Source organism: Lontra canadensis, unplaced genomic scaffold, assembly GCF_010015895.1.
Source record: "Lontra canadensis isolate GAN:19392208 unplaced genomic scaffold, GSC_riverotter_1.0 scaffold5, whole genome shotgun sequence".
NCBI classification, from domain to species: domain Eukaryota; kingdom Metazoa; phylum Chordata; class Mammalia; order Carnivora; family Mustelidae; genus Lontra; species Lontra canadensis.
The window spans coordinates 14,733,701-14,761,105 of NW_022630999.1; the positions used below are offsets into that span (position 1 = coordinate 14,733,701).

At 39.4% G+C, this 27,405-nt stretch overlaps 1 protein-coding gene across 8 annotated transcripts in view; it reads left to right on the top strand.

Annotated features, from left to right (window-relative positions):
* The first annotated feature begins 4,353 nt into the window (after positions 1–4,353).
* FBXO38 (F-box protein 38) overlaps positions 4,354–27,405 on the top strand; it is a 53,766-nt gene continuing 30,714 nt past the window's right edge. For 5 of the 8 annotated variants that reach the window (XM_032851476.1, XM_032851478.1, XM_032851483.1 and 2 more), the window contains exons 1-8: positions 4,354–4,448; positions 12,666–12,856; positions 16,616–16,749; positions 19,575–19,738; positions 19,944–20,109; positions 22,833–22,970; positions 24,293–24,430; positions 26,855–26,948. In XM_032851476.1, the coding sequence (XP_032707367.1) occupies positions 12,729–12,856; positions 16,616–16,749; positions 19,575–19,738; positions 19,944–20,109; positions 22,833–22,970; positions 24,293–24,430; positions 26,855–26,948 (962 nt within the window). In that variant the 5' untranslated portion in view covers positions 4,354–4,448; positions 12,666–12,728. Of the gene's footprint in view, positions 4,449–12,665; positions 12,857–16,615; positions 16,750–19,574; positions 19,739–19,943; positions 20,110–22,832; positions 22,971–24,292; positions 24,431–26,854; positions 26,949–27,405 lie in introns of those variants that run through there. The other 3 variants (XM_032851477.1, XM_032851479.1, XM_032851480.1) reach the window with 3 other exon arrangements.

Below are 27,405 nucleotides of genomic sequence, written 5' to 3' on the forward strand. Positions count from 1 at the left end.
GTACCCCAATGTTTATAGCAGTAGTGGCCATGGTCACCAAACTGTGGAAAGAACCAAGATACCCTTCAACGGACGAATGGATAAGGAAGATGTGGTCCATATACACTATGGAGTATTATGCCTCCATCAGAAAGGATGAATACCCAACTTTTGTAGCAACATGGACGGGACTGGAAGAGATTATGCTGAGTGAAATAAGTCAAGCACAGAAAGTCAATTATCGTATGGTTTCACTTATTTGTGGAGCATAACAAATAGCATGGAGGACAAGGGGAGATGGAGAGGAGAAGGGAGTTGAGGGAAATTGGAAGGGGAGGTGAACCATGAGAGACTATGGACTCTGAAAAACAATCTGAGGGTTTTGAAGGGGCGGGGGGTGGGAGGTTGGGGGATCCAGGTGGTGGGTATTGTAGAGGGCACAGATTGCATGGAGCACTGGGTGTGGTGCAAAAATAATGAATACTGTTATGCTGAAAAAATAAAAAATAAATACATAAAATCTTAAAAAAAAAAGGTGGATCTAGAAGAGAGATTTGCAAACTCAAGGTAACTGAAACATTGTTCATAATAGCCAAGAGGTAGAAACAACCCAAATTTCCATAGATGGATGAATGGACAAACAAAATTTTGTATATACATACTATGGAGTACTATTCTACCTTAAAAAGGAAGGAAATTCTGACACATACCACACAGGGATGAAGCTTAAGGACATCATGCTAAGTGAAAGTAGCCAAACACAAAGGACAAATAATATATGTTTCCACTTATCTAGAGACAAAAAGTGGAATAGTTGCCAGGGGCTGGGGGCCTGGGCAGGGATGGAAGTTGTTTAGTGGGTACACAGTTTCAATTTGGGGAGATTAAAAAAAAAAGGTTCTGGAGGTGGATGGTAGTCATTGTTGCATGACAATGTAAATATAATTATTGCCACCGAAATCCATTTAAAAATGTTTAAGATGAAAAATTTTATGTTATGTATATTTTTACACAATTTAAAAAAACATGTAAAGAATGATTCATGTGCAGACTCAAAACTATTTGTACTGGTTCGGTTACCAGGCTTTCTTTTTGTCACCTGTGCTAACAAAATCTACAGATGTCCAAAAAAATTAAAAACAAACAAATGAGGTTGTTGGTAAATTAAAGATGGCCACAAATTCTTTGCTACTCCTTCAATTAAGAGGTGGAGTCTTACTCTTTTCCCCTTGAATTAAGGCTGGCTTTGTGTCTTCTTGACCAATAGACTGTGGCAGAAGTAACTTCTGGGATCCAAGGCTAGATCATAACAAGTCCTACTATATTGCTTGGAACAGCTCACTCTCTGCATGTACAGTCTCTGAGAGCTCCCCCAGTAAGCATTTTGTTGTGAGAAATCCAAACCAGAGAAAGAGGCCATGTGCAAGCACTCTGTGGGATAGCTCTAGCTGAGCCTCCAAAGAGGGATTCCAGCCTGAATTGCCAATAACATAGCATTCATTTGAGCCTGAAGTAAACTACAGTTTCAGCTGACATCTGACTGCAAATGTGTAAGAGACCTCCAAGCTAGAACCACATAGCCAAGTCCAGTCAACCCACAGAATCGTGATAGATCATAACAAATTGTGTTAAACCACTAAAATTTGCTGTGGTTTATTATGTAGGTACCATAATGGTGTTCATTTATACTTGAAAAACCTGAAGCTGAGAATGGAAATGCTTGCTCATGGTCTCTGCCAGTAAGCAAAGGAACTCACACTTGAAGCACATATTTCTAAACTTCTAGACTTGTAACGCCTGCTCTGCTGACCACTGAATACAGGTTTTTAGTTGAAACAGCTATAAAAGGATTTACTTCTCAAAAATTCCTGTATTTAATTCAGAGCTGAGTTCTGCCACATTACTCAACTCCAAGGGTAATGTGGATGACCCCAATGTGCATGGTACCTCCTGCAGTTGTGCATTACCCAGGCCCCAGAGCCATAAGAAAGGGACCTGAACAAACCTGTCCCCATCCTCAACCAGAGCTTGTTCTAAGTGTTAATGCCTTCTAACAAATAGTTGGCCCTTGTCTAAGGGCCTAAGAAATTTCAAGGGAGAAGAGAGGTTGGTACTAGAACCTCTGAGAGTACCAGAAGTAAGACATATTTAAAAATTTAATTAAGGGGCGCCTGGGTGGCTCAGTAGGTTAAAGCCTCTGCCTTCAGCTCAGGTCATGATCCCAGGGTCCTGGAATCGGGCCCTACATCGAGCCCTGCATCGGGCTCTCTGCTTGGCAGGGAGCCTGCTTCCCTCCCTCTCTCTACTTGTGATCTCTGTCAAATAAATAAATAAAATCTTTTAAAAAATTTAATATAGGGGCGCCTAGGTAGTTCACTCTGTTAAACGAGAGTCCTGTGTTGGGCTCCCTGTTCCTTGGAAAGCTGGCTTCTCCTTCTGCTTCTCTCTCTCATGAATAAAAAATAAAATCTTTAAAAAAGTAATTAAAAAGCAGGGAGTAAGAATTAAAAAAAAAAAAAACAAAACCCAGTGGTTCAGGGCCATTTAGCGTAGGGCAGATTTCTCTGTAGAGGGCAGAGCTTCCCTGGTGATGCTACTGTATAAGAGCAGGGAACACTAGCTTCTGACTCTAATAAAAACCCATATCACCAAGGAACAAAAAAATCTTGGAGTTTAGTAAAGGGAAGCACACCTGCTACCTTAAAATGTTAAAACTGTGGTGCCTGGGTGACTCAGTCGGTTAGGTGACCAACTCTTGATTTTGGCTCAGGTCATGATCTCAGGGTCCTGAGATGGAGCCCCACATCTGGCTGTGCACTAAGCATGGAGTCTGCTTGTCCCTCTCCCTCTGGGACCAACCCCCCAACAAAGGAATAAATAAAATCCTAGAAAAATAATGTTAAAATGGGTTTTTAAGTCTATTTATACACAGCAGGCACTGATAGCACTCAGAAAACATCTCTATTCAGCATTTATTACAATATTTGTAAATAAGCTTTCATTTCCCTTTCTAAATTTGAAGTAGGAAACATATCTTATTTGTGAGTATTTCTGGTCCCACCATAGTACTCTTTACTGAAGGAGGAATGCTAACCCCATTCGGTAATACATTCAAACAAAGATTCAACCCATTTGCACTGAAGTAAACTTTATTCAATCCCTTGTATCTATGCCAGGCTCAGTGCTAAACATTTTCATATATAATCCCTATTTGTTTTCCTAAACAATCCAGAACTCAGGAAGAGCCAAGGTTTGTTTTACTGTTTAAGTTCAAATATGAAAGAAATGGATGGAAGCAACTAACATGGGAACAGGACTTTATTTTCACTTACAGGAATAACGTCACGTGAAAATGGGGATTAAGATGAACAGTATATAAATATGATGAGGTTTTGTTGCTTTTTCTTCCCAGAGCCCTAAATCAAGACACCTGATTTGACACCTGGAATGACATAGCTAGAACTGTGACTGCCACGATAAGCTGAAACCTATGATGCTAAACCATAGCATCATAGAAAGAGGAAAAACCAGTTTGGGCATCAAGAAAGGACTAGGAAGGGCAGCGCCCCCCCCCCCCCCCCCCCCCCCCCCCTCCACAAAGAACATTTGGGGAGGGGCCCCCCCCCCCCCCCCCCCCCCCCCCGCCAAAGTTCATCTTCAGGTCTTTTACAGCAGAATCGTCTAGTTGGCCTTGTGTCTTGTCAAACTGGGTCTCATGCACACTAACTTTCCTAAAGGTTATTTGTACCTATTTTAGTTTATGCATTTTGATCAATTTCACTTACATGTATGCCCCGGTAAGAACGTGGGATGTGGAGGGTAAAATTCCGAGTTTCAGTCCACCTGTGTGACATTAAGTCAATTAATCTCTGAAGAAAAAATTTTATCCATTAAACAATGAAAAAACTGATTGATTCCTAACCGTCTGTCAGAGTGGTAGGGAGTTCTTGATGGGACACTCACGTGAGAGCCCTTTGGAACCTATAAAATACTGTTAATTATGTGCAGAAACAACGTCCCCAAAATAGAGAGGGGCGATTTTCTTTTTTCAGCTAAACGAATTCTGGAAAAATCCCTACTGGAACGCAGTGGTTTTGCAAATGTCAAACGCAAGGTCCAAAAGCTTACCCAAAGCCCGACAGCAGCAAAGTGAGACGCAAACCACAGAAAGTGACTGCTGCCCCAGCCTCAGACGCTGGGCACTTCCGGCGCAGCAATGCAGTCACGGAAAGATGGACGCGCTCCATCACCCCATGAACAGCCACGCTCAACATGGCTGCCATGAGTCGACGACAGCGTCCCACACCCAACATGGACATATGGAACGAGCCCAGCCCCGGAAGGCAACCCTCCGGAAATGCCCGAGCTGCGGCGGAAGCGGAAGCGCCGAGACGGTGGGGGCCGCGGGAAGTGTCGGTCGCGTTTCTCCCTCCCTCTCAACCACAATAACAGACGGAGGGCCGGCGTAGGTGAGGCGGCGGCGGAATGGGCCCGGGGAGCGGCAGCACGCCGCAGAGCGAGGGGTGTGGGCAGGGTGTCGGCGGGGTGGAGGCAGCCGGGTGGGATCTCCGGGGCTCCCGAACTCCCGACCGCCTGGGCTCTCGGTCTCGGACTCCTTTCAGGCCTAGAGCTCCCGGGAGAGCAAGGATTGGGTTTGTGGGTCTTGGCCTTGTAGGCCTTGGTTACGGGGTTTGCTTACCTTGTCCAGAGGTGGCCGAAGATTCTAGCATACAGAACCCTCTTTGGGTCTCGGGTTTCCTCAGATTGGGGGCGGGGAGAGGGGTTGGCCTGGGCAATTTATGGGACACCATCCCACTCCGAGCGTCACGAATTCTACGATTTTTACGTTGTCAGTGTTTAAGCCAGTAAGTTAAGGAAGACCTGTAGTCAGTGTACCGAGGGATGTCTCTGAGCAAGACGCAATGAGTACATTTTTTTGAGAGGCGGCCAGCCCTGGGATCAGGAGCCTCAAGTTTTAGTGTTACCTCGCCACCGACTCCCTGTGTGACCTTGCCCAGGTGCATTACCCTCTCTGTAGCGCAGTTGGCTTATCTGTAAAATGAAAATGTTAGTAGCTTCTGATACATCTCCCAGTTCTGAAGATCATGTTCTCAGCTCCTTTTAAAGGAGTCTTAGAGACAGACCTGAAAAGCTTGTTTTCCCTGCCTCCTGGGTAACCAGGAGTTGGCCGATAAGAGATGTCTACCGTGTTTCTTTCCAGGCACCAAACTGGCCAAGGGCAACTGGGTACTTAGGAAGGTTCTTGTGCAGGGAGAAGCTCTGTCCTGACGACTTCGTTTTATAAATCTAGACCAGCAGGGTGAAAACACTCCTGCGTGAAGAATGGGAGATCTTGTTTTTTGTCTTAAAGCTGCTTTTAACTTGCTGTTACTTTGGGCAAATTCCTTTGCACTCTCTGGACTTGAGAGTTCTCAGCTGGCAAATGAGCGCACTGGATTAGGACACTGATTCTTAATCCTCTTTCCCATACTCTCAGCACAACTGAAGAAAGAAATAATGGCTTTATAAGACCAGGATATTCTGGGAGAGAGAAGAGGTGGGATGTGGAAAGCTACATATTGTGTAGTCCTATAGACTGAAAAAATCTGTGCTTGTAATTTTTAATTTCTGACAGTTACTGGTTTAGGTGACCCTAAGGGTTCTTTCCTCCTTTTAAAATTTACAATGCTGTGATTTCTTATGTTCTCTTAGGGTAGTGAATATGGACTTTGTGTGTGTGTGTGTTTATTTATTTTTTAGGATTTTATTTTAAAATAATCTACACCTAGCATGGGGTTCAAACTTAGAACCCTGAGGTCAGGAGCCATATGCTCTATCAATTGAGCCAACCAGGCACCCCTTGCGTGTGTTTGTTTAAATGAATGTGTGCCTCCATGTACACACTTTAGTGAAAAAGATATGAAGGCATAGAATAAGAGAAAAAGGAAAAACGACTTTTCAGTAAGGCGAAGTAACGTAGTAAAATAAAATTAGTCTTGCACTGGAGTTTAAGACTTGTATCTTTGCTTCAGCTCTTGTACTTTCTGACTTTGTGTCTTTGGACAAACCAGCTTACCCCTTTAGGTCTCACTTTTCCTTATCTGGAAGGTGAAGGGTTGGACTGGATGATTTCTAGATCCTTTTGGCACTAGAATTCTATGTTTGTTTTTTTATTTGAGCAGTTTGGTCGATGTGCTGTGGCACCTCTTTAGGCAAGAGAGGCTATCCTGGGTAGTAGGCATGGAAGCTCTCTGATGTTAGGATCTGTGATGTTAGGTCAGATTAAGTGACATGCAAGATTATTTTGATATGAGCAAACTGAAGCCAATAGAAACTAAAGAAAGGCATTAGAACCTGAGCGGCAGGAAAGCCCTCGACCAGATGGATGATTGAAGATATTGGGAAGTTTTAAATGGGAGAGGGGTATTTTTGGTGAGGGTAATAAAAGATAATTTAGATTATAGTAATGGAAATGACTGAGTTATTAAAAAAAAACTGGTGTTAGAGTCTACCTGCATTCTAAGACAGTAAGTTTCATGGGAAGACAGACTTTTCAACACCTGGCACTTAGTAGGCAGTAAATGATAGGGTAGATAATGGATGAACAGATAACAGCTATCAAGAAAAGGAGTTTTTCCATACAATTGTTATTAATTAGATACAGAATGAGAAATTGGTTCAGAATTATGAAAATTCTATCGGACAAGAGATCCCACAGTTTTCTGGTTAGTTGTAAGTTAGTTTATCTCTTCGTTGTAAAGTGTGTTAATAAGAGACAAACGTGCTTGGGAAGGCCTGGTGTGGTCTGAGGAAAGGATTAATTAATAGAATAAGTCAGGGATGGTGGAGAATGTTGACAAGATGGTAGAGGTATAGGAAGATTTTTATACTAGACATTTAGGAAGTGAAGGAGTGGACTCATAAAGGATTTTTGTAGATATCACCAATTGTCAGAATTGTGAATAGTAGGTACTAAAACCTCTACAGTGGAAATAGGATTAAAAGGAAAAGAACTTGATATTGCAAGGAAATGTTAGGCCTCCCTTGCAAGAGGTGGAGATAGCCTTAAGGGTTAGGGATTAAAATAGATGGGGATAAATTTGGGGGCAAACAGAATGAACTGAATTAATAGAGGATAGTATAGTTCTGTTTGGGAAAAGAGGAGATTTGACTGGCCATTTGGAAGGAGAAGAGAGCACACCTAAGAGAAATTGTATTGTGGAAGGACTCCCTGGCTTAAAGAATACACACAGATAACTCAGGTTACTACTTAGAATGTACTTGCACCACCCGGACGATAAAGGTGCTTCCAGTGGCTAAGGTCTGCGAAACAGACAGCCACCGAAAGACCATAGGATACCCAGGACTGCTAAAAGCTGTGGTGTGGGACCTTAAATTAGATGGACCACAAACCCTAATTTGTGAAGCAGGGTGTGGCCAGCAGAAATTCTATCAGAGCATCCAGAAGCCCATCTCAGAGCACTGGGGCATAGCTCTGGAATGCAGAGGGACAGCTGAGGTGCAGAGCCTGACTTGATGATAGGGTGTGTAATGTAGGCTGAGAAGTTTGAAGACACTTAATACATGCCCTTGGGCAAGTGACTTATCCTCTCTGGTTCTGTTTATCCATCTGAAAATTGAGGGAGCTTGTCTTAAGGACCTCTGGATGAACTTTGATGTATCTGTGAAGCCCCTCAAATTGTGTATGAAATTCATCGTGCATGAGTATGTTTTATTTTCCTCTTGGGAAGAAGATGTGCAGCTTTTACCATAGCCTCAGATGGGTTTGTGACCCACAAAAAATTAAGAACTATGTGACTGGGTAGCCTCTGAGGGCCCCTTCAGCTTTTTACATTCTGGGATTCTAGACTTCTGTCAAAATGACATTTCTTTGTGATTTGGAGTCTGAGTCTCCAGAACTTGGCTGGCCCTAGAAATAACACCTAGTGCTGCAAAATAGATTCATCATGTATTTGTACTCACTTCTCTCTTACCGTCTATGACTCCTTTGCTAGATCTGCTTCAGTGTTTCATCTTCACCTGCTGTGGATTTTTTCTTCTTAGCCCTTTCCCTTCTAAGCTACTGCTGCTTTGCACCTTCCCTCCTTTTTTGAGTTTCTCAAGTGGCAAATGGTGATATGTGGGCTCTAGGGGTAGGAAGAAACCAAGATACAGAAGGCTATTTTTCTATTCTCAGTTGCTTTTGTCCTTTATCCCACTAAAAGAAAAGCAATTAAGAGAGGGAGTGCACAGACAAGAGAGACAGCATCATCATTTGGATTTTGCTCATTTTGCACAGTTTTCTTCTCACACAGAGTTGCCAGGCCTTTGTTACTCTCAGCATAGCCACCTCAATGAAGATGAAGCCAGCTTTAGTTGAAATAATTTTGTTTTCCTTTACGGAGTTTGAATGGTGGTAGGGGCAAAGAAATGAATTCTTTTTAACAAGGAAGCTTTTTTGTCTCCTGGATAGTTCCAGGACACCTACTTGGAGAGGACTGATGGCTTTCCCCTGACTGTGGGTCCTGACCTGTTAAACCCCTACATGTGGGATGGAGATCTTATCTTTTACCCTGGCCTTCATCTCCACGTGTCCCCCAGGGGATTCCTGCAGGGGAGTCACTACTCCACTCACTGCCAAGTAGGTAGCTACATAAATAAGTCTTCAATTCTAGGCATCATACAGAAAATATACGTATAATTTCACCTAAAAAAATGCTGCTAATTTAGGCCCTTCGACAGTTAGTGTTAATGCATACTGTAAGTTAAATAGATTTTTGTGGGCTCGCTAGGGACCCTATCTCTGCATAATGTTCTGTAAAGTCGTATCTGTGAGTAAGTACTTCTGAGTCCTAAACAAGAGAACATTTATAAACCAGTGATATTTAAGATGCAGTCAATTTGGTTTAAAAATTCAAGGGTCGGTTGTACACTGAAGCATTAAATCTGATTCCCACAAAATCACAGCTTGCAAAATAATAAGGAACAGCAAAATACAGAATCAGAAGATGAGGGTATAAATTGTGATAGAGATTTGGTGAAGAAAAAGAAGGGAGAAAGACTAAGAAAGATTTTTACTTACAGGATGAAAAGTTGGAAACATCATATTCCTGAAAGGCTAGAGCTGTCAAGATTCTTAAAAGTGAAGCATGTGCTAAAAATACGATAGCTGGAGAATTCATCGGTGGTTGGATTGGTCAAAACTGGTTAATAGTCCTGTTGAGGCATTTGTAGGTGCCCCTAGCTGTTTGTTTTGTGTTTCCTGATTGGATTAAAATCTGGTTGCATTTTGCTAGGTTATAAGCTTGTTACTGAGATTGTGGAGGGCTGTGGTAGCAAACAGGATGCTCAGAGAGCAATGGTTTCTAGCAGCCTGGAAGCTACTGGATGCCTCTGGAATAATGGAAAGACTGATGGATGTTCATACATCAGATATTTGAGGATTTATTATGAGCAAAGACTTGTTTTCACCTAGAGGCAGGAAACTAAGATTCCTTCCCTTTTCCTGGCTGAAAATGGCCAAAAAAATACTACACAAGTTTCTGTAGGAGAAGCACATGTTAAGTCTCAACAGGGAGCTCAAAAGAGGGGAGAAGTTTTCACAGAGGACTTAACACTTAAACTAGATTTTGAAAACAGATTAATGCTGTTTTAGGCAAAAAAAGGGAAGGAGAGGACATTCTAGTTGGAGTTAATAGCTTATTAGGAATGAAAGGTCAATATTTGGGGGAACTAAGGTTGCTGGTGGGGCAGGAGTGAGTGTCCTGAAGAACAAGTGGTTAAGGATTGAAAGATGAGATTGGGAAGGTGCCATGGATGAAATTAAAAAGATTTTATCCTGTGGAAACTGGGATTCCTTGTGGGCTGATTTGTTTTTTGTTTGTTTTTTAAGGGGTATAATATGCAAAACAAATCTAAATGTTCAAATAAGGGAGAAGAGTAGAAAAAATAATCTTTGTTACTTTACTAAACCTCTGTTCTCCCCAGAGGTAACCACTGTTGATATTTTGTTGTGGACCTTTCCAGAAACGTCCCATACAGACACAAGCATATTTGTCCTTTTTCTCTAATGCAAATGAGGTAATGCTTTTGAATGATCTACATTTTGCTTTTTTCACTTAATGTGCAGTCAGAGGAATGGTTTAAAAACATAATTCTGGTTTCAGTGTGGAGTATGGTATGGTAAGCATTTATTCAGCAAATTACTTATTGTCGGCATATTGTGCTGTAGGCTTTGTTCCAGGCTCTAGGGAAATCACTGAGGAAGACATTGTCATCCAGGTGAGGGTTGATAGAGGCCTGAAAGCCCGAGGAAGGGGATGCAAGAGCAGTATTGTGGTAAGATTGGTAAGAATAGCCAATCGAGTGCCTGGAAAGTGAGAGATCCCAGAATATTGAGGCTGATTTCACGGTTTCTGTTTTGGGCATCTGGTAAACTAGAGTAGGGAAAGTAGGGGTGTGTGTGTCTGTCTGTCTGTGAATGTGTTTTGGGAGGGGGTGGTTGTGGAGAGAGTTCAGTTTGGACATACTTTTGAAGGATGTTCAAAGTACTGAGATGAAGGTTTCTAAGAGGAAGTAAATGTCAGAACTCAGGAGAGAGAGGAGCCAGAAGTGGATTCTTTTTTTTTTTTTTTTTTTTTAGTATATTTGTAGTAGCAGTAGTGGAATACAGAGTGGATACAGTTGTCTCAGGCAGAAGAGAATTCTAGGTTGAATTGGCAAAAAAGACTGAGGAGTGCTCATAGAGGAATGAAGAGGACCAAGAGGATGTCACTTTGGGGGTCGCAGGATGTGAGCGTTTCAAAGAAAGACTGGTTAACAGTGCCCATGCTACAAATGGGTCAGGTAGGGGAGCCTTGAAGAGGGTATATTGGATTTCATGATGAGGAAGTCGAAATAACCTTAGAGCAGTTTTGGGAGCCATTGTAAGATGGAAAGATTGATTTTGCTGGGGAAAGAGCGGTGAATAGGAAAAGGTAGGCAGTGATAGGAACAGAGGAGTATATTTGTAACTGTTTTTGTGGGGTGTTCTGAGTACAAACATTTATTTCTCCCAAGGTAACCAAAATGGGATGGACATTGAGAAGGCAAAGGAGAGGTCACAAATTCAGTGCAAGGTATAGCTCACGCACCTACTTTCTGCAGAATCGCTTAGGTCTGTACTGCTGGTGCTTGTTGATACTAATCCACACACAGTTGTGTAAAGGTATTTCTTTGGTTTCCTAAGCCGTGGCTGAAGAGACAACAAATTAGAGGGGGGCTTAGAGGTAGGTATAGGGATATGTCTGTGCACGTGTGCGTGCGTGGAATGCAGGGAGAAGCGAGCATGCTGCCACCTGTGAGCAATTACAACCAGTGACCTGTCAGTGAGGGAAGAGACCAGAACACACACAGGCACAGGAAATTGGAGGATTCACTTAGTCGTGCAGTTTGCTCCCATTTATTGGCGATGCAAAGAATTCCCAAGAACTCCACAGACTTCTGTAGTTCCTGAGGAGAGGTATCATAGAATATAATGGATATTCATATAGATGTCCTGAGGTCATCAAGAAAGGGTTAAGTTTTATTGAGTCCACTTTGTAGGAAAATAAAAAGTCCGCTTTAGAAAGTTTCAGTGGTAAAGGATTATAATTAGGAAAAAGGAAAATGTGGTCCATGACATGGAGCCAGTACTATTTTAGAGAAGCACTGATTTGGAACTGCACTTGCGTGCATCACAGCAGCATGATGCAATTTAAGCTCTCATCTAGAGTTCTTTGAGTTTGAGTCCAAAGCATTTTGGAGAATTTTACCAGTGATAGTTGATCATGCTACTTAGAGGACACTGTTTTTACATGGTTCCCTCTTAAGCTGACCAATAAAATAAAACAAAGCCCTCTGGGTGCTTGCTCATCTGACTTTAATTCTCCTTCCACCCTCCATCCGTTCCTTTTTCTCCCTCCTCACCTCTCTTCCTCTGTCACCAAAGCTTATTCTAAAAACAGACAAAATATACGTACATTTGACACAAAAGTGAGTTAACCTTCGCTCCTTAATGTTTACAGGAGAGGGAAAAGGGTGATTTTATTCTCCATCTGAAGTTGTACATAAATAGTGTTTAGTTTTTGAGCAAAAGGTCTGTATATTTTATCAGATTTATAAAGGGACCTCGGACCCACTGATAGTGTCTCATTCCCTCACTTTATAGGTGGGAAAATGAAGAATTAAAAGATGACTCGAGTTCATAAAAGTAGTTTGGCACATCCAGGACTAGAACCCAATATTCCTCTTCTGCCTTCTGTGTCAGGGGCAGTTCTAGAATCAGGAGATCCCAGAACTGGAAGGGGTTTTGTTAACCTAGTTTAACTATTTTACCTAACAGGTGAAGAAATTCATGCTTGGGAAAGTTGAGTGGATTAATTAAGAAGCAACAGTACAAAATAGAATCCAGAACTCCGGATTCCTTCCATTTTATTTATTTTTTATTTTTTTGCTCATTCTAAATAATGCATTTTTATATTCTCTACTGCTTTTCAGAAAAAGATGTTCTGTGCATTTTGTGTAATGTTTTTATTAATTTGAATGTAGTCTGTATCTTTCTCTTTTATAAATTATAAAATAAACGTTTTACAAACTAGGTTTTTGGGATCATTTCTGAGTCTGAAGTTGGTATGCTTTCATCTTCTCTACTCTCTGCTTGTTTTCAGGTGCTTTGAATTCAAGTTATCAAGAGGGAAGATTTGTTCTTTGATACTGGAGCTAACACAGCAATGGGTCCACGAAAGAAAAGTGTTAAAACATGTCTCATGAATAATGAAATCATTGAGGAAACAATATCTGATGAAACAAAGGACTATATGAATCAACTTTCACATGAAGTGCTTTGCCATATTTTTAGGTAAGATTTTGTTTGGTTGACTTTTACCCCCGCCCCCCACATCGCGTGTAAGTAGGAGCAAATTCTAGGAGTGCGCTGTCTAGCATGGTAGTCATTAGCTACCTGTGGCATTGAAATAGAAGTGAAATTAAATTAAAAATCAATCCACTTCCTCAGTTACACTAGCCTGTATGTCTTGTGGCTGCTATGTAGGACAGCTTACACAGTGAAGATAGAGAATACTACTTGGTTGCAATAAGTTCTATTGTATAGCCATTTTCTACATTAACATCTCAGGCTTCTCGAAATTCGTAGTGACTGATTTGTTGACTTTTGTTATTACAGTACCATGTGTGTACAACATAAGGCAGTGTTTGACTTTTTTGACTACAGCCCACAGTGAGAAACATTTTCTTCATACGCACGTATATGTAAGTGATTGGAATCAAAGTTTCATGAAATAATACCCATCATTACTGTATGCAGTGCACACATTAAGTTGTTTTATAGTAAATTTTTTTCCAAAATCTTCTTTTAAATTACAGTTTTTTTCCAGACTTCATTATAAACAAAAGTCAAAGAAATCAAAACAAAAAACCCCAAAAGCCTGTCACTTCCAGTTTCCCCTGCTTTCTTCTTTCAGTCATTATCCATTTAAATAAACAACCCTAATACACTTTGGCTCTGGAGTTGGAGACCTGAGTTTAAATCATGAGTCTTTCATTTACTTGCCTTGGACCAGGGATCAATAAAGGTGTTATTATAAAGATTCAATGAGATAATGCTTTTGAAGCACTCCGTATACTGCATAGCATAAATGCTTGTGGACTGTTGATGGTTTTGATCCCGTTCTGCCTTTGTTCATATTGCTATATGGTCTTCATAATGACCACTATGTCACTATGTGCTCACTATGACACAATAATTGACTATGTCACAATAATTGTGACATAACTAAGTCACTATGACACAACTTTTCTCTTGTAGTCTGATGTCTGGATTGTTTTTCAGTTTTTCTCTTATACAATTGCAATGAACTTTTCTAAGCATTTGGATTTTCCACTATTTTATTTACTTAGGGGAAATTTCCATTTATGAAGTTTAAAGAAGTGTTCTGGATTTTTGAAAATTACTGAATATTTGCAGAAAAAGAAATTTTATTTTTTAAAATATTTATTTGAGAGAGAGAGAGAGAGTAAGCACAAGCTGGAGGAGGGGCAGAGAGAGAGAGGGAGAAGCAGACTCCCTGCTGAGCAGGGAGCTTGATGCGGAACTCAGTCCCAGGACCCTGAGATCATGACTTGAGCCATAGGCAGACGCTTAACCAACTGAACCACTTGGGCATCCTAGGAAATTTAAAATAGAGATAGCAGAGCTACTTTAGGGAACCACGGACATTTTATTTCTCTTTTCTAACATAAATTTGGATTTATCTTCTTTAGTCTTTTAGTCTTTATCATCTACAGTTTGTTGTTGTGTGACATAGCATAGTTTTGGCACAGTTCAGTTCTGTCCGGGAATAGGAAGTCCAAAATAACAGAATTTTTTTAACATAACAAAATGATACTGAAGTTCATTTGGAGGAAAAATGTCTGAAAATTTTTCAGAAAGTTTCTTCAGGAAAGGAGTCTAACCCTACCATACAACAATTGTACCTACAATACAACAATGAAGATTTGGTACTAGAGATGTTAAGCAGACAGCTGGGTAAAACCGTTTCCATATTAAGCCCCATGTGGGGATTCAAACGTATGTCGGGATCTAGTTTATGATGGTATTCACATCGGTGAGGAAAAGCTGAGTGGATTAATCCGTGATGATGTCATAACCCAGGAATCACTTGGAGAAAGTAAAAAAAGCATATCTGATACCAAATCCTAAATGCATCAATGAATTAAACAATAAAGCTGTTAAAATCCGGGAAGAAATCATATGTAAAATTGTTCCTAGGGATGTATGTTAGGTATTTGAATAATAGGAAGGCATATTATAAACAAATTGGCCATATTTTAAGTTGAGAGTGGATATGATAATATTTTGCAATTTAAGCAGAACATTCAAATGGAAGGAGTGGAATCTCGTGTCACATCTTTTTAAAAATGTATTTGAAATGCCTACAACTCTTCGATTATATATCTTTGAAGAAAAAATACATTTCTTTTCCTCAGGGCAAATACGAGGTAAGATCATCTTCATGAGACTATGATCTGTTTGGATTTAGAGGGAGTATATTTACTCAGGCATATACTTTGGATAACAATCAGTGATTTGAGGAAAAAAGACTTCAGCGTATAAGTTGATTCGGAAAACAAATTGACTGTTTTTCATTGTTTATAAAATGTTTATAATTTCTGGAAATTATCCTACTTAAATCTGAGTTATGGAGACTGTAAATTAAGTTAGCAATAATGCTTTTTTTTGTAGAAAATTACATTTTATTTTATTCTCTTTAAATAGTTTGAAGGGGAAGAGAGAGTGTCCAGAGGTAGCAAACATGGAGCAGAAATGCTCAGCAGGCATACTTGGACTTTTCTTTTAGAATTAGCTTAGTTTTTAGGAATTAGAGTCAGACCTAACTGTGTTGACATCCTTGCTCTTCCTTCCTCTTTCTAGCTGTTGATTTTCTGCAGGTTAACTTTTTTGAGCTGATTTCACCACTTGTAAATAGCACTTGCTATGTCAGTGAGGGTTCTAGCAGGAAACAAGTTATTTACACTTGACTGGAATTTGAAGATCATTTAATGAAGGGACTATTTATAGAGGTTTAGATGGGGTTAAGGGAGCTAATAAGGAGTGCTAAAGGATTCACCTAGGAGACTAGGAATAGCAGAAAGCCTTTGCCCATGGTATGTGTTGGCCTAAATCACCCGATAGCGGGAAGGGCAGGTAACACAGCCTAGCAGAGAAAGAAAGAAAGAAAATGGATTGGGGGAGGGCAAATAAAGAACCACCTACTTGGTAAAGTTGTGAAATAGTGACTATAGTACAGTGTCTGTGATACAATACAAGCTTAGTCAAGGGTAGTTTTTACTCTTTTTTTTTTTAATTTAGTTGTGTATGGAGGAGTATTCAGGAAGAGAGAGAGGTGAGATTTTCTGATCTTTCGAAATATATTGCTTTTATTGGAAACAACAAAAGTACAGGTTAGTTGAAAAGTTTCAAGAAGGAAGAGATAATGGAAAGTTGGAAAAGAGGAAATTGTAGTTGAAATGAGGTGTTTTCATTTAATGCTAGTGCAATACTTGTGTGTGATCTAAACGGTAAAAAGATCTAGGGAAAAAATTATATACTATAAAGTTGGTACATGTATGTTGATGGAGAAGATAGAGTTTCTGGGTGTGTTGAGGAAGCAGAAAGGAATTTTTTTTAGCTACTACAGGAAATGATTTCTGTAAAAGCTATAAAATTATATTGGCCATGTTTAAACTGATTGGTTCTCTCTCAGATTCCCTTATCATCAGGCCTTGAAATTCACTGAGATCCTTTTTCTTCCTTTTTTTTTTTTTTCTTGAGATTTTCTTTGTAAAAGCTTAAAAGGAGCAAAGCAGGTTTTAGCAAATATGGAGAGAACTCAGTATTTATTTGGATGCTTGAGTATTTGCTGACTCATCTGTTTTTAGTGAACAGCTTTATGTGCATGTTAATCTTAAAACCCTGCAAATATTCTTAAGGTCTTATTTCATTCAAGGAGTAGGAGAATGGAAGAAGGACAAAAAGTAACCTGTTGGTGAGAGGAAATACTTACCACTTGATAAATATGAGTTTCTTTCTCTCACAAAGGTACCTCCCTCTGCAGGATATCATGTGTATGGAATGTCTCTCCAGGAAGCTAAAAGAAGCAGTGACCCTATATCTGAGAGTGGTGAGGGTTGTGGATCTCTGTGCAGGGCGGTGGTGGGAATACATGCCGAGTGGTAAGTGGATCTAACCTATAAGGTACCCTGGAGTCCTACTGGAACCTCGTAATATTCCCACCAAACATTACTTGTCTTTAAGATAGGCAATATAAGTCACTTTGTAGGTAGGGAGGCAGAATTTATCTAAATTAGTTAGGTTCATTTGGGTTGAGAAAATGTGTTTTGCCTGAGGCTTTACTGGTTTTGTTCCTTAAGGGACTATATCAGCCCGTTCCACACATGTAGCACTGGAGAACTTAACATACGTCTATTATATTAGACAAAGTGGCCTTCGTTCCATGATGCAGGTTTTCATAGGTTCCCTGTACCCCTTAATGGCATCCTCCAGTTAAACAGATATTAATTTGTGTAGAGCTGCTCTAGCAAGCCACAGAAATTGCATTTCTGGCACTTTCATTTCTTTAGCACTTTTGGAAGGCTGTACAAGGTCTTAAGAGATTCTCAAATAAGGCATTGGTCTTGTAGGTGAAGAATTCAGAGTTAGTAGCCTAAGCACACAAGTGGATCTCAGGTAAAGAGACCAGAAAAGAACATTGATGACTTCGTTAAACAGAATACACCTGAAAGGGAAGAATTAAAATGAAGGGCCAATCAAGGCTTGTTTTTAGTTAACACCAATCTGTTAACTAGTGACTTTTAGTTATTGTTGTATACCAATTTTGAATGTCTTGTTTAATGACATTTTATCAGCATTATCCAGATCCTGATATTTTGAAAATGGGATGAGGGTGGTGGTGGTGGGGGGAACCTTGGCAGAAGTGAAGTGGAACCGGATAGGACTCTGCGGTACTGGAATATTTTTACAGTTTGGGGTGGTATAGCCTTTGGAAAGGGTCATCAGTCAACTGGTAACTCTTATCAATTGCCCTCTTAGTTATCAGTATATATACCTTTTTGTGAAGAACATTGCAAAGACCTGAGGGTAGAACTTAGCTTGGTGGAAGGCTAACTACGGTTGTCTTCAAATACTTCAAAGAAACCATCCTAAGGGAAAAGGACTCCTTTTATTCCAGAGCGTGCTCATTTATAGCAGGAAAGAAAAAAAAAATGAGGACAGTGTGAAAATGACCATCAGTCCTTAGATTAGATTTGCTTTCATAGAGGTTAGACCAGCAGGAATTCTGGCAATGGGATTAATGCACTGTGTAAAGAGGCAGGATAGCAGAGCTCCCATGTGATGCAGCTTTAGCCTTGACACTTCTGCCTCTTATCAAATTAGAGAAGAATCTGTCTGCACATTGCTGACTTCTTTCAGACTGTGACAAATACCTGTGAACCCAAGGCTTCCCATCCCCGCAATGAATGTAAAAGAGGATCAAGGCAGTCTCTAGCCTAGAATAAGATCTCATTAACCCTGCTTACTAATGCCACTCTGGCAATAGTTTAACTTGGAGTTTAAGCCCTGATTCTCTATATAATAATAATAATAATTCTCTATATAATAATAATAATAACAATTAAGGTTTTTACATAGTAATAATAATAACTAAGGTTTTTATGTAGTACTTTATGGTTTATATATGTGATCTCTTTGGGTTTTCACACAATCTCAATAAAGAAGGTGGAACTATACCCATTTTTCAATGGGAGGCAACCTGTATTGTATGACAAAAGAGGGACATTGGCAGTGGTCAGAGTCGGTTTTGAACTCTGGCTACTCACACAGTAGCTTTTAAATTCCTCCAAGCTTATTTTTTGCATTCCTAAGTGCAGTGATTACCTTTTTCATTGGGTTGGGAGAATAGATGAGAAAACATAGAATTGTTAGCATGTTGAGTGGCTCTGTTAGTGAAGGTTACTCTACACAGTGATAATAAGAACTCTTAGTATAATCAGACCAAGTGGTCTTTGAGGTCTCTTATTTTCAGTTTTGTGATTCTAAGGTTAATACAGTCATCTGGACCAGCCCTGTGCAAATAGAACAACTTGAAAACTTTAGTATGTTAAGACTTGTTGATTTGGGGCTTCACTTACATTCTTGAGAGTTAATATTTTTGTCATTAGTGGGCAGACAATTGGATTTCTGATAACCTCCGTTAAAGACAAAACACCCCAGATAATAAAGTATCAACTGTGTGAAACTTGTCTTCCTGCTTATCTCACCAAAACCCCTGGTGTGAAAGTAATGCCTCTCCATTCCCATCTGGTGCATGGAACACGGTCGGCCTCCCAGATAAACAGCTTTGTGTCAGCTCAGTATTCCTTCAGTTTGGTTCACTTATGTTCTCTTAGCTAACTTGATTTTTTTCAGAAGAATGAGCTCTCTGAAATGTCCAGGGAGTGGTGGTTAAACACAGGATAAAGTAATTTTAAGAAATGGGTAGACCAAGAGAACCTATTTTGAGAAGGGATTTTGGTTAGAACTGTGAACTTCCTAAAGGTGAGGATTATATCTTTCCCCTTTTTTAGTTGTGTGCCCTGCAGAGCCCTAGAGGTTCTCTGGACCAGAGAGCTGATCAGATAGGTGGTCCTTCCTCACCTAGCAATGCAGTAATAGGTGCGAGTTATCCAGGTTAAATGTGTGTTGTCCCATTGAAGATTTCTGTGCCTTAAAAGCAGCAGCAACAAAAAGGCGATCATAAATTAAAAACCTCAGCTCTGTAAAATATTAATTCAAGATAAGTGGGATTTCTGAAACACTTCCTCTATTACTAAAGAAATATATTATCTGTTTAATCATTTGTTCAGCCATAGTGTTAGTCTTACGAAACTTTAAAAAGGAAACCTTTTGTTGTTAACTTTTGACAGAAATGACAAGCGCCTAATAAAGTGTTCATGAACCCAAAGATGAACTTGCCTCTAAATGCTTCTGAATTTCTCAGGCTTCACAGATTCCAGTTTTCTAACACTATTGAAGAAGATGCCAGATGTCGAACAGCTTTATGGCCTTCACCCTAGATACCTTGAGAGGCGAAGGGTACGGGGCCATGAGGCTTTTAGCATTCCAGGCGTTCTAGAAGCTTTGCAGGCATGCCCAAACTTAGTGGTGAGTGTACCTAGTTGAATATTTGGTATCAACTAATTGATGAAATAATAAATCAAAGAATGAACAAATATGCTCACTCACATGCAGATTTCATCCATAACAGACTTTTAAATTCCATTGCATACTTAGCATCTTAGATACAGAAATAGAAGCTTTGGATACAAATTAATAGCCTTTCTTATGCTTGCTTTGCATTATTTTCTAGGGTGTAGAAACTTCTCATTTGGAATTGGTAGAATCTATTTGGACATATATGCCACATGTTCATATTTTGGGGAAATTTCGTAATCGTAATGGAGCATTTCCAATTCCTCCTGAAAATAAACTGAAAATTCCTATAGGAGCCAAAATTCAGACTTTACATTTAGTTGGTAAGTACATGTTTCATGGGTCACCTGTGACACCTCAAAATGTTTTATAACTGAATAGTCACTGAGAGGGAGTAATGAGAATTTTAGAAATAGCTTTGTTGATTGATGATGGCCAAAGAAATGCTTGTGAGACATGTATACAAATTTATATTTCCCATTAAGGAGTCCTAGATAGGGGCTGGAGGGTTAGAGAAATAACTGCTTCACAACCAGTCTGTTCTGTTTTTGAAAACCATCTGAGTAGTTTTGAAAGTTACTAGGGTGTGGTGTGGTGTGGTTTGCTTTGTTTTGTTTGATTTCACAGAGTGGGAATTCTGCCCTTGTTCTTTGCCCTTTTGGTCCTGGTTTGACCCTTCAGAGAAGAGTTCTCCAGTGAGACTTTCTGTGGTGATGCAAGTGTCACGGTTTTGTACTCTCCCGTGTGGTTCCCTCTGTGGCTAGTGAAACAGAGGAACTGAATTTTTATCTTAGGTTCATTTATCAGCCACATGCAGTAGTGGCTACTTTATTACACAGCTCAGCTCTAGAACACTAAGGAATAAAAAGCCAAATAGCTCTCAGTTTACTTGTATCTTCTCCAAGCAGAACATTCCCCTATGTTCAAACCAGAAAAAAATCTGCTACTTTTCTTTTTCTCTGAGAAATGGGAAATGGGGTGTTCTTTTTCTGAAGGCCCCTTATTTGGAGTGATTGTGGCGTACATTCTCCATGCAAATAGTCTGTGTCCCAATAATTTCTACCTAGGTAGATAATAAGGGCAGATATTTTCTCAAATTTAATTTGCCATCTCTGACTTACATTATTGAAAGGGTTTTGGGAGGACTCCTGTTACTGTAGTCTGACTTATAATATTTATTTATTACATATTTTATTTAAATATCTGTTGAGTATCTGCTCTGTTCTAAGCATTCTGGGCATTGGTGATGGTCTTAAGGACTAGAAATTTCTGAAACTGGGTCAGGTGGTATAGGGAGTGCAGCAGGATGGTAAGGAGTGGGTCTTAATTGGGGCTTATGTGCACAGTTATGGCAGAAGAAGAATGCTCTCTATCCCCCTTTTATTTACATGCTCAAGGGATGGTTGTGATTAGGCATTTGATATCTAGTTTGAGACTGGATTTTTAGATAATAAAGTTAGTGTAGTATCTGAAATTTACAATATAAGCTCTAAAGTCAATGTTTTTATATCTTTATATTTCCCATGATTCCTGTCATTGTTCATTGCAGGTACAAGCTGTTGGTAAATTTTGTTGAAATGCATTCATTCATTTGATTAATTCAACAGTTTAACACCGCGATGGTGTTGTAAATGTGTATAGTAAATTAGTGCACATGCTGGGAAGACGGTAATTGTGTCCTTTGTTTATAGAATGGGTTTGAAGCAAAATGTGGATTGGGCATAGACTAGAGCTTCCTTGTCTGGTGGATCTGTCTCACTCTTTCTACTCTGAAGTTGCTAATCAGAATTACCACTATCATGGTGGATGCTGAGTGTACATTTTTGAGTTCTGCATCTTTAGTCTTAGTCTATACTTCTTTGCCTCTGCCTTTCTTCCTTTGGTCTCAACCTCAATTTTATTTCCCATCAGCTGCCATACAGGGTATATGCGTAGTTCTAGGCTAAAGGTCGCTGCTTTTTGGGAAGGGGCAGGTTAAGGGATACTCCTTGTAGTAGGAGCATCCTGCAGAATTTAGCTTCTAAAGACTCAGTCATTCAGGGGCTCTGCTAGTTTGCTTTCTCTAGTCCCCTTGCTATCAGGGCTTCTACCAACTTCAATTTGAACTTGTATTAAACTGGTTTTTTGCCAGCTGCTCCTTGTTAAAAAAAAACTTTTTTTTTTTGCCAGCTGCTCCTTGTTAAATGCCATCACACTGGGTCCTTGGAATTTCTCTCAGATATTTGTGTCACTTCCTTGGCTTTTCATGAGGCTGTGGTGGTTAACTGTTGGGCAGGTTCCTTGATCTGCTTTCTTCCTTTTAGAACTTACAAGTTATCTATCTTTTTTCTTCTTTGTCTCCTGACTTTTCCTTCCACTTTACATCCCCTTTCTCTCACACAGTGTCCTCTGCAGGTATGACTCATAGTGTTAAGTCACTTATGGGTCTGAAGGATAAAATACCTTCATCAGTTTGAAATATTAAAATATATGACTGATGGGTTTCTCACTTTCTCAGAGTCATGCTGACTGGCTTCTCCTACGCATTTACAAATCGTTAAGGTTCATTCATTTGTAGAAATAGCTTTAATCTCTGTCTCTGGGTATTATGGTATTTGAAGCCAGCTATCCTGCCCATGTTTTAGTTTTCTCACTGGTGGGACAGTGGGCGTTGGTAATCAAATAGTACTTTTGTGTATTCCTTCCGCATAATTTTGTTTTCAGGAACCTGTTTTCATTTTATATCTGCTGGCGTATGTATGTATCCTGAAAGAGTTGCAGAGTTACGAGAAAGATTCATGTGTATAAATCGTGGAAATACTTTTAAGATCCCATCTCCATATGCCTTTCTTAAAGAACTAACGAAGTAGAGTGTTCATGGTTTGCTCAGATTGTTCATTACAAGCCTGTTTTAGATAAGCCAGACTTGATGGGCTTTAATTAGGTAATTCTTTCTGGCGAAAATCTCCATGAAGGACAAATTGTCAGCTTGAAAAGTAGACTGTTGCACTTTTATGCAGAATACAGAGTTTTTTTGTGATTTTTGTCTTTCCGTATATGTTTTTAGGGGTGAATGTTCCTGAAATTCCTTGTATCCCGATGCTAAGGCACCTTTATATGAAGTGGGTAAGACTCACTAAACCACAGCCGTTCAAAGACTTTCTTTGCATTAGTTTACGAACTTTCGTCATGAGGAACTGTGCAGGTAATGGCACATAGTTACGGTAGAATTATACCTATGCTATTCTAAAAATATCCTAAAGCAAACTCTGTAGCTATGTTTGTACATGGAATTACATTACATTACTATCATTTATGTTCAGTAATTTATTCACCTTGTGAAAATAAATGTACTTTTTGGTTTAAGGTCAGTTGACTCATGATTTGTGTTTTACCCTTAGTGGGGAGGGGGGGAAGCATCACGGTGTCTACATATTTTTTACAGGTACTTTTTACTTTCTTACTTTTTTAATTTTTTAAAAGGTTTTATTTATTTATTTGACAGAGAGAGAGGGAGAACAGGCAGGCAGGGGGAGCAGGAGAGGAAGCAGGCTCCCCACTAAGCAGGGAGCCCAGTGCAAGTCTCGATCCCAGGACCCTGAGGTCATGACCTGAGCTGAAGGCAGGGGCTCCGACTGAGCCACCCAGGCGCCCCTCACTTTTTACTTCCTGTAGGATTGTTATAATGGATCTCTGTCTGATTTCTGGTTATGTCACACTATGATCTTGTAAAGCAGAAAGCACTGCTTTATGGTACTGCCTTTCTGTTCAGAAACCTTCAGTGTCTCTGTTGCCCTAGAATGTCAAGTGGGAAATATTCTGCTTTAAAGCTCTTAATAGCTGGGGCCCCCTCTCGATATCTTTTTTCTGAGTCATTACCAAGATGTACCTTCTTTTATTGTCAGGCTTGCCTATTCACTGTCCCCTCTGCCGTCCTGCCAGCCTTTACCTCAGTGTCTGTCTTTACACTGTGTTACTGTTCCCTTGTCCTAGGGTGTACACTTCCTTCCTCTTCTCTTATTCTCTTCTTTTTTATGTAGTACAACAGATACTATTTTTATAGTAGATATGTCATGCCTTTGTATTCTTAGATTATTCAGTTTTATCTCCATGTCTTTTGCAAGCTCTGTGGTAGATAGGCCTGTGTCTTGTACTCTTCCATATCCCCTCCTGCGGCACTGCTCCCAGAGAGAGGTATTTATGATCCAGCTCTTTACTTGGGTGAAGGACCACATCCTCAACTCAGCTTTCTCCCTTTAGTTATTTTGAACTCATAGCTATTGAAACTTCAGGGGATTTACAAAAAATACTAAACATTCCTCCAGCGTTACTAAAAAATCCTTATGCTGAATAAATAAATACATCTTTATCAGGCTAATACGTTCTAATAGATAAAAAGTATAGAGAGTTACCTACTTGGCTCTCAGTTTCGCACATAGAATTTGTAAGTTATTTCAGCTGCTGGTTTGAAAATTCACTTTTAAATAAATTTACATTGTTCCATTGAAGTATTTTTTACTCCCCTAGGGCCCACAAACTCCTTGAAGTATGTCCCTTTAGTAACAGGCTTAGCGTCTGCCCGAAACTTGGAACATTTGGAAATGGTTCGAGTCCCTTTCCTTGGAGGTCTTATCCAACACGTGGTTGAAGACAGTTGGAGATCAGGTATTCATTTTTCTTTAGTTACTGAAAACTTTACAAATCAGTTTTAAAAATTACTATGCTTTTGTTTGTGAGTCTTTTTAAAAGAAATTGCTTGTTAGTAATTACCCTGTCTGGTGCATTTGATGGACAGTAAGTAACCGTGAGCATGGACTAGTACTCATTTTCTTTTCATGCAGTGCTAAGCCTTCTCAAAATAAATAGTAGAGTGTTAAAGCACGTTTTTTGGCTTATTAATCCATATTACTTAGTTAACCAGACAGCTGTTATATTTGGAATTTTTCTGAGAAATATTAACAGGGATTTCTAGAGTCCGTTGGTGAAAAGAGATGGGTTTTGAACTTGGACATTTTAGGTCTACAAAAGAACTAAGGGATTAGTAATGATAATGTCTCACGTTTGTCTAATACTTTAAGGTACATCAGTGCTTTCATGTTTACACTTGGTTATTAGCTTCATCTCAGATGATGGCTTTTAAAAGGAAAGTATATTTTACTCTCTAGGTCCTTTAATTATATTTTAAATAATGATATATAACAATGTGCTCCACGTTAAACATCTCATTGCAACACAGATACCACAGAATTTAGCGAGGTAGATAACTAACAGTTGAAAACAAAAATCTAACTTTGTATATTCAGAATACAAATAGAGTATCATTAAGTACTGTTGGTATAAGTTGATGTTATTAATACTATTAAAATATGAGTAAGCATGGCATTTTTAGGCATTCTGTCAAGTTTGGTGGAAGTACACTTAAATTAAATTGTGAAGGGGATGGAGCAGGCTCCCTCAGGGTCGACAGCTTTATTTTTATTGTTCATGGCTGTAGCTAACAGGAAAAAGTCAGAGAGGGGATAAGAAGACCACAGTGGAGCCATTCATTAGAGAGAAGACTACAGATGCCAAAAGTGAAGAGTTTGTATAAATGTCCTGAAAGAAAAACGGACTTTTCTCCCCTTATGAGCATTTAAGAATGACTCTGCCTTATATTTTAATTAAGGAGTCAGTTATACCTCACACAAAAGTTAATTCCAAATGAATCATAGATCCAAATGTAAAAAACAAAACATTTATTTAAAAAAAAAAAAGTAGGAGAATGTCTTTTTAACCTAGGGTAGGCAGAGATTTATTAAACAGGATACCAAAAAATACTTACCATAAACAAAAAATTGATAAACTATACTATATTAAAATTTTTTTTCTGTTCATCAAAAGGCATGATTAAGAATGAAAAGCAAAGCTTCAGAGTGTAAGAATCTATTTGAGATACAGGTATCAAATGAAGGACTTGTGTCTAGAGTATATGAAGTACTGCTAAAATTAATGAGAAAAAGGCAGACAACCCAGTAAGAAAAACAGAGATACAACCAGAATACAAAAGACTTCACAAAAGGGGATAACCAAATGGTTCATAGACATGAAAAAATGAGATATGCCCTTAATCATTAGGGGAATGCAAAATAAAACCACAGTGTGATACACAAGCACTAAAATGACTATGCCTAAGTATGACTGATAGGAAGGAGACTTACAGGGCTTTCATACACTGCTGGGGCTGCGTATAAATCGATATATTCCCTTGAAATATTGTTTGGTAGTGTCCGTGCATAGCAACAGCGGCCTTCCTGGTTTCATTTATTTATTTATTTTTTGCCTCTCTGGTTTTAAAGCCAGTAGAGATGCGTACGTCTCTTCACCAGGAGACAATGCCCCAAATTGTTCATAGTAGCACTGTTCATAATAGCCTCCCGATGGAACAGCCCAAATGCCCAGCACCAGCAGCGTGGTGATGCACACGTGACGTATTTGTGCGACGGAGTATTGCAGAGCAATGAGTGAAGGAACTGCCACTGTCTGCAGCGGTCTGGGTGAAGCTGCTAAACAGAAATTTCAGCAGAAGAAGCCAGACACAAAAGTACATATTGTGGGATTCTCTTCATAAAAGTTTAAAGTCAATCTTGTGAAAATTCACTGTGCTGTGTTCATTAATAATTTGCATACTGTTTTTGCTCTGTATTTACAAGTTTCGAAAACATAAAACAGCTGAAGTTAAAGGAGGGGTGGTCTTGTCCCAGTGATACATTGGAGGCTCAGACTTGGGCTAGAAAACGTCAGGATCCCTTCTTTACAGGTCCCTTATGAACTTCTAGCTTCCTGAAAATCCTTTCTTTTAACAGTCTCAAAAATTTGGAGTAATCTTCCAACACGATCAGAATGCCTCTTCAGGAAGACAGTGTCTGTTTTCATCTCTTCTTAGGAAATGACTGGTCATTGCAACTCATTTTGAGTTACTAATTTGAATGGAAAAACAAGTTTAGATTTACTTTTAACCAGATAAATGTCATCTAAAATGCATATAAATACTTTACTAAAAGTGCTGTGGTTGAAGGAAATACTGTTTTGTTCCTTTTCTCCCTTAACTAGGTGGTTTTAGAAATTTGCATACTATCGTTTTGGGAGCTTGCAAAAATGCTCTTGAAGTAGATCTTGGTTACCTCATTATCACCGCTGCTCGTAGGTATGTTTCTTCTTCGTGTTGTCTTTTTTCTTAGAGTAGTGTTTTTTCCTGTTTTGTAAAGATTGGGGGAATGTGTGTAGGAAGTTTGATTATGCCTTGTCTAGATGTGAAATATAAAGGAGTTGTTTAAATAGCATTAGAGCATCACTTGGTAGTGGTAGTCTTCTTTTACAACTGATGACAGCTGAACTGCCCTCCACACCCATCAAGCTCTTGCAGGGGTGTGGTCTCATCAGAGAAAAGCAGTCAACATTCTGGAGGTCCACTAAAAGTCAGCACTGATGCACTGGTGTCTGCAGCTCTCTTGGGAACCATTCTTTCAACCTTCTCTGATTTTTGGAATTATTTTAGCTAGTTGGTGACACTGTTTGCTATTCAGAAATCAGTATTTTAAGTCTGCTTTTTAAGAACCCTGACCTTGTAACACCTTTATATTTTTAATATAATACCTTTATAT